At 57.8% G+C, this 6626-nt stretch overlaps 1 protein-coding gene across 1 annotated transcript; it reads left to right on the top strand.

Annotated features, from left to right (window-relative positions):
* The first annotated feature begins 10 nt into the window (after positions 1–10).
* Positions 11–5541, top strand: C29H17orf113 (chromosome 29 C17orf113 homolog). Its single transcript, XM_031557072.1, has 2 exons — positions 11–1434; positions 3373–5541. The coding sequence occupies exons 1-2, from the start codon at positions 922–924 to the stop codon at positions 4903–4905; spliced, it is 2046 nt and encodes a 681-aa protein (XP_031412932.1). The 5' UTR covers positions 11–921; the 3' UTR covers positions 4906–5541.
* Positions 5542–6626: the final 1085 nt, after the last annotated feature.

Below are 6626 nucleotides of genomic sequence, written 5' to 3'. Positions count from 1 at the left end.
GAGATGCACGCTTCTCTTTCCACGGGAGGAGTTTGTTGCTGGGCCGAGTGTGTGGGTGCAGCGTTGGACAGAGGGACGGCGCAACCCGGGCGCTGGGATGGGTGCCTGCCTGGTTTGGGGCAGATATTGGGGATTGCGTGGGGCCACCAGGGCCATCCCCGCCAGGAAGCAGCCAACAGGCCTGCCCTGCCGAGTGCAGAGGGAACATTTAGCAAGGCAGGTCCTGGCTTTGGCTCCGCGTGGCAACCCCCTTCTGTTTCCTAATTAGCAGAGTGCAGAGCAGATTCTCTTTGCGGGTGGTGCTGCAACTTTGCACAGGATCACCTGGCGCTGGGAGTTGTCCCCCGGCTGCCCACAGCTGCCCTGTGCTGCACAGGGATGATTGGCTCAGAGGGAGCAAAGCAGCAGCTACGTGATGCAGGTGAATGTGTGGAGGGCTCTGTGCACCTGCTGGGAGCCCTGGCAGCACTGCAGGCGGGAGGCAGCTCAGCCCTTCCTCGCCCAATGGACGAAGGATGTTTTGCAGCACCCAGGGGCTCCGACACCCAAATCTCAGTGCTTTCTGTGGTGGCTACGGGAAAGGCTCCAGCCCACAGGGGTTTTGTTCTGTAGGAATAAACCAAATCCCTCATGGCCTTCTCAGTGAGTTGTGCTGAGTGCTTCGTGGCTTGCACTGATGACTCACCATGGAAGGTCTGTGTCCCTCCTCCCCCCCCAGCTTTGGTTCTCCAGCAAGAGCAAACAATTGCCAAAAGCTTGCGCACTGTGAGGGCCCTAATCCCTTTCCCCTTGTGTCTCTTTCATCTCCAGTCAAACCAGGAAAGTGGTACTAGACCTTCCTTACCCAGTTAAATGTAGAGGCTGCTCCTCCAAGGCACGTCTCGGTTCAGCCGTAGCCTTTGGTTTCCCCACCACAGCAGCATGGTGCCTCCGGGGAAAAAGCCGGCTGGGGAAACTTCCAATTCCAATAAAAAGTGTAAGCGCTATTTCAATGAGCACTGGAAGGAAGAATTTACCTGGCTGGAGTTTGACTATGAGAGGAAACTCATGTTTTGCATAGAGTGTCGGCAGGCGCTGGTGAAGAACAAACACGGGAAAGCAGAGAACGCCTTCACCGTGGGCACGGACAACTTCCAGCGGCACGCGCTGCTGCGGCACGTCACCTCGGGCGCGCACCGCCAGGCGCTGGCCGTCAATCGGGAGCAGCTGCCCTGCGAGGCCCGCGGGCACACGGGGCTGCGCTCGGTGCTGAAGGTGGAGGTGAACCCGGCCAAGGTGGCCGTCCTCACCACGGTGTATTGGATGGCCAAGGAGGAGATCCTGGACGAGAAGTGCTCCTCGCTGCTGGACCTGCAGAAGTTCAACCTGTGCCAGGCGCTGCTCGCCTCCGAGCACAGCGAGCGCTACCGCGCCGGCAGCCTCCGGGACATGCAGGTGTGTAGCACGGGTCTCCTGGGTCATCCCCGTGGTGTTCGGGGCCGCCCACGCCCCCGGTGCTCACAGGGCGGTTCGGTGCCCGTGCCGGGAGCCGTGCGGCACCCTGAGAGTGCACCGAGCATCGCCCGCGGCTCACTGTGCTGTGTGCACGAGCAGGAGCCTTAAGCACGTGCTCCTTCCCACAGGGAGGGTCTGAGGCAGATGCGGGCTCTGCCCACCGGCACCAAAAGCGCGTTTTGCAGTGGGGATGCAGGAAGCAGCCTTCACGTGAGGCCGTGCAGGGAGCTGGAGCTCCTCGTGTGTTCTGCCCAGAGGTGGGTGGCAGAGCCAGGCAGCGCTCCTGCTCCCCAGCGCTTCTGGTGCGGACTGCAGGCAGTGCCTCCGTGTTAAATATCTGTGTCTATGAATGTGGCATCTAGTTAGTGTCATTCCCTGCTGTGAGAAAGCGGGGGATGGAGAGGCTAGAGAAAGCAATGGGGCCATTGAAGGTCGTGGCCACATGTGTGCGTGGAGAGATGCAGACCCTGCCAGGCGGCTCTGAGGGTGAAGGTGCAGACTTCAGTCAGCACAGGAACACATGGGATTTTCCTTTTTTTGCCTTAAACTGAGTGATCAAAAAGATTGAGTGGCCGGAGAGGATTTTCTTAATTTTCCAAGCGCTTCATGCCTGTTAAAATCAAATTAATTTTTTAGCGAAGCTTGGCGGGTTGCCAGGCTTTTTAGTTATAGAAAGAGCCCTACTTGGCTGCAGATTGGCTAAATCTGCTCATTAGATTTCTCAGCCTGGAGCACAGCTCACAGCATTTGAGCAGTAAGGAAATCCTCCCCGCAAAGCAGAGGCATTTCCACCAAGCGGGTAAAATGGAGTGAAGGAAGGGATGCTGTGAAGTTTTATTGCTGCTCCTGACCGTGCTTTGCCTGTAAAGCACAGAAGTGATGGAGCTGCAGCTGAAGAAGTGGAGTTCTGGTGCCTCAGTGGGCTCCTGGGGCAGGCAGGGTCACGGAGCCCTTAGGATGTGGGGTGGGAGCAGGGTGGGCATTGAGGGGCTGCTTGTGGCCAGCACTGCTGAGCTGAACTGTGCTTGGGCTGCAGCCAGAGGAAAGGGCAGGCAGCAAATGAGAAAAGAGAAAGCTGTTGCCAGCAGGGAGTTGACTTGTACAGACAACTTGCACGGCATTATCACAGTGAAATTGCTTCTGAGGTCTGCGGACACCAGTGTCACATAACCTGCTGCTGCAGGGTGATTCAGCACTTGTGGCCGTCGCGGTGCTGTTGCCGTGCACTTGGATGGAACAGAGGGAAAATAAACCCCAGTGAGCTGTGAGCAGTGCGGGGGGCACGGGAGCACGGCCTGTCTGTAAGTGATGTTGGCAGGGGTGCTTCCATGGCTCTTCCCACCAGAAAGCTGTTTACCAAACTCCTGTGCCAAGGGGCTGCAGGCAGCGAGTTACCCCATGCTTTAAGCTGCAGTTTAGGGAAATACTGTCATCTGGACCAGGGTGCTGTGTCACCCCTGGTTTCAAGCATGTGTTTGAAGTTGCTGTTTGAAAGTGCCAATGTCCCACTGACTTTCTCTGGCTCCTAAAAAAAGACAATTTGCCGATATCTGCACTCTGGTTTTGAGTGCAATTTTTAGGTACTTGAGTTTAAGATCCCTGTCTGAATCAGTGAGCAGCTTAAACTGTGGGCTTCGATTCCTCTGGGCAACGCTCGGCTTTGAAGGCACACACTCGGGTGCTTTGAGCCGGCGGGAGCCGAGCGTGTGCTTATGGCTGCTCTCAGTGCTGGGGCTCCCGTTGCCTTTGGGGAGACCCCAGCGCGGATGCTGCGCAGCTCATTTTGCTACAGGTGCCGTGCCTCTCCCGCGTGCCTTTAAAGATCGTTTGTATTTCTCTCTCCCTCCTTCCTGCCCTGCGCACCCTTCACTGCCTCAGGCAGCGATGGCCAAGGTCTTGCACAACGAGGACCGGCACCGCATCAAGGCCTCGCCGTTTGTCGGGCTGGTGGTGGATGAGACGGTGGACGCAATGGAGCACCGCAGCCTGGCCGTGTTCAGCACCACCGTGTCCCCCTGCAGCGGGCAGACCTCTGCCACCTTCCTGGGCAGCTTTGAGCTGCCGGCCGGTGAGGCCGCCACGGTGACGGGCAAAGTGGGTGAGGTGCTGCGCGCCTTCGGCATCCCGGCCGTGAAGCTCACCTGGCTGAGTGCCCACAGCGCATCGCTGGGGGCTGAGCGGCGCAGCGGGGCCGGCACTGCGCTCAGCTCGCTCTGCCCGCTGCTCACCGAGATGCACTGCCTGTCCCACGGCAGCTCCCTGCTGCCCACCCTCAGCAGCCTCAGCATCGAGTACCTCCAGAAGTACGAGACCACGGTGGACGCCATCTACAGGCTCTACTCCAGCCCCACGGGGGAAAGCGGCGGGCTGCAGGAGCTGTGGAGCGTTCTGGACCTCTGTGAGATTGACCTCGGCAGCCCCAGGGCCATCTGCTGGACTTCCATCTTCCCAGCCGTGGAGGCCATCGACTCCTCGTGGCCCACGCTGGTGCTGCTGCTGGAAAGTGAGGCGGAGCGGTCGCCCGTGGCCCTCGGCCTCTGCCAGGAGCTCAAGAAGTTCCACTTCGTGGCCTTCACCAAGATCCTGCTGGACGTCCTCCCCATCTTCCAGAAGCTCAGCCGCTTCTTCCAGATCGAGGACTTCGACCTCTCCATCCTGAAGCCCATCGTCTCCGCCACGGCCACCACCCTGCAGGCTCAGAAGGGCTCCAGTGGCCAGAACCTGCAGGAGTTCCTCAACGCCATGACTGAGCACCCGCAGGGCGAGCGGGAGGGCGAGAGCCGGCTCTACTACAAGGGTGTGCAGTTGGCCAACTGCTCCCCAGGGCACCTGCGGCACTTCGAGCACCTGAAGGACTCCTACCTGGAGAGCGTGCGGGGCAGCCTGCTGGACAGGTTCCCCAGCGGCGTCCTGGAGGCCGTCAGCTCCTTCTCGGCCATCTTCAACCCCAAGTGCTACCCCCAGACTCTGGAGGACATTGGCGCCTATGGGGTCAGCGAGCTGAACTTCCTCCTGCAGGCGTATTCCCAGGTGGTGGTCAGCGAGAGGGCCCTGAGCGACTTCCCCCTCTTCAAGCGGATCGTCTTCAGCCTCAGCCAGCTGTCCTTCAGGGACCTCTGCGTCAAGCTGGTCTACAGCAGCTCCGAGATGCACGAGCTCTTCCCGGACTTCGCCGTCCTCGCAGCCATCGCCTTGGCCTTACCGCTGGGTTCGGTGCTCGCCAAGAAGATCAGCCGGGGCCGGGAGCTGCTGAAGCGCGGCCAGTCGCGCTGCACCAAGGACGAGGGGCTCTCCAACCTCATGAAGATCGCCATCGACGGGCCGGCCATCGACGAGTTTGACTTTGCGTTGGCCATTGAGTACTATGAGAGCATGAGGGAGTCCGGCTTCATCAAGACACAGGTGAAGTGACTGGTGGGCAGCGGATGCAGAGCCCTGCGGGCAGGAGCCAGTCTTACAGCAGCCCCAAGCATCACCACCAGCCGTCATCGTCACAGAGGTGCCAGCCACCATTGGTACCAGATGCTGGTCCCACTGCCGCCCCTTCCTTCATCCCCTAAATTCACATCTGGGTCGCAGGGGTTACAGTCTGGGTGGTTCCTGTTGGTGTCACCGTGGCTCGCATCCCACCACGCTGTCAGGGCTTTCTGGGGTTTTGGCTTTTGTTTTATGATTGGAGGTGAAAGCAAATCTTCTCTTGAGCTCACGTTGCCTTTGCACAATACCTGGCAGCTTATCCATAATACTCTGCAAAAATATCTGATTTTTGATATTTTGGAGCCTTGAGAAGGAATGCAGGAAGGCAGTGCATCCCTGCATGAAGCCCCGCAGTGCCCGGCGCTGCCTCGTAGGTGTCCTCACCCACAGCACACCACGTTTCAACAGCAGCATCGAGTCCTGATCATTTCAAAAGCAACGACGTCGAGATTGATATTGTGATCGCCGGGGAAACAGTGACTTTTAAATGCATCATTGTGTATATACGTGAATGTAGATATATATAAATATATATATAAATATATATATTAAAAGATCCACCTTTTGTATAATCAATGAATATACAGATGTTATAATTAAGAAATATACAGGAAAGTTAGGCTAAACAGGTGATCACACCAAAGAAGAATGAATGGAAAGCTTGCCCTCGTCCTGTGCTCACTGAGAAGACTCCAAGATCCTTCCCCACTGGTAGTCAGCTCTTAAATGGGGTCTAGGAGAGGTGCAGCCAGGCTCCATCCGTTCGGTAGCACAGCTGAATTGCCTTCACTTGGTTTTTTTTTGCTCCCAGGGCTGACTCATGGCTCACCTCAGGTGGTCAATCAGAGGTTCAGGCCGTGATTCAGCAGTTCCCATACAACTTTCTTAGTGTTTAAAGGTATCAAACAATGACAGAATGAGTTATGAGCGGGGTCCAGAAGGAACCCATAGTGAATTCCTTTGCCTTTTCAAAACAGCATTGTGCAGGGAGCGCCGTGCAGAAAAGGGTCCCTTAACCATCAGCTTACAGCTGGGAACAGCCCGGCTGTATTGATTTGGTTTTCCTCTTACCCATTCCTCACCCGTAAGTGAGCAAAACTTTGTTTTTGACTTAACTTAGAGGGGTGTCTCGTAGGGATGGGATGACAACACGCTTTTGGTGATTTTCGTTTGCAACAAACTCAAAGAGCGTTCCAAAGCGTCCCGTCGGTGTGACGCTGCAGCTCGAGGGGGGCGCGGGGCCATTCCGAGGCGGGGCTGTGGCTGTGGGTCGGGGGCAGAAGCCCCGCACGGTGGGTGCAGCACCGCTTTGCGCAGCTTTGCTGCTTTCAGTGCGGGGGGAGATGGGCGCGGTGCCACCGCCGTGTCCCCGCAGTCCGGGCCGAGGCGGTGCCGCATCCCGTGCTCTCCCTCGCTGCCCTCCTGCCTGCAGCCCTGGCACCGGCAGCGCACACGTGCGTTCCCCAGCGAGCCCCTGGAAAGAGCTGGAGCGAATTCAGTCCACGCTTGGCCGGAGACGAAAAGCTTTTAAAGCCCCGGGTGAGGAATTTGAGACGCCACCGAAATTTGCTGAGAACATGTAGCAGGGCAGCGGGAGCCAGACTGCTTCTGTGCGAACGATCAGCGCCTGTCTCCATCTGCCTGGTGCAGACCCC

The sequence above is a fragment of the Meleagris gallopavo genome, chromosome 29, assembly GCF_000146605.3.
Source record: "Meleagris gallopavo isolate NT-WF06-2002-E0010 breed Aviagen turkey brand Nicholas breeding stock chromosome 29, Turkey_5.1, whole genome shotgun sequence".
NCBI classification, from domain to species: domain Eukaryota; kingdom Metazoa; phylum Chordata; class Aves; order Galliformes; family Phasianidae; genus Meleagris; species Meleagris gallopavo.
Note: the sequence above shows the minus strand (reverse complement) of the source record. Positions and strands in the feature narration are given on the sequence as shown.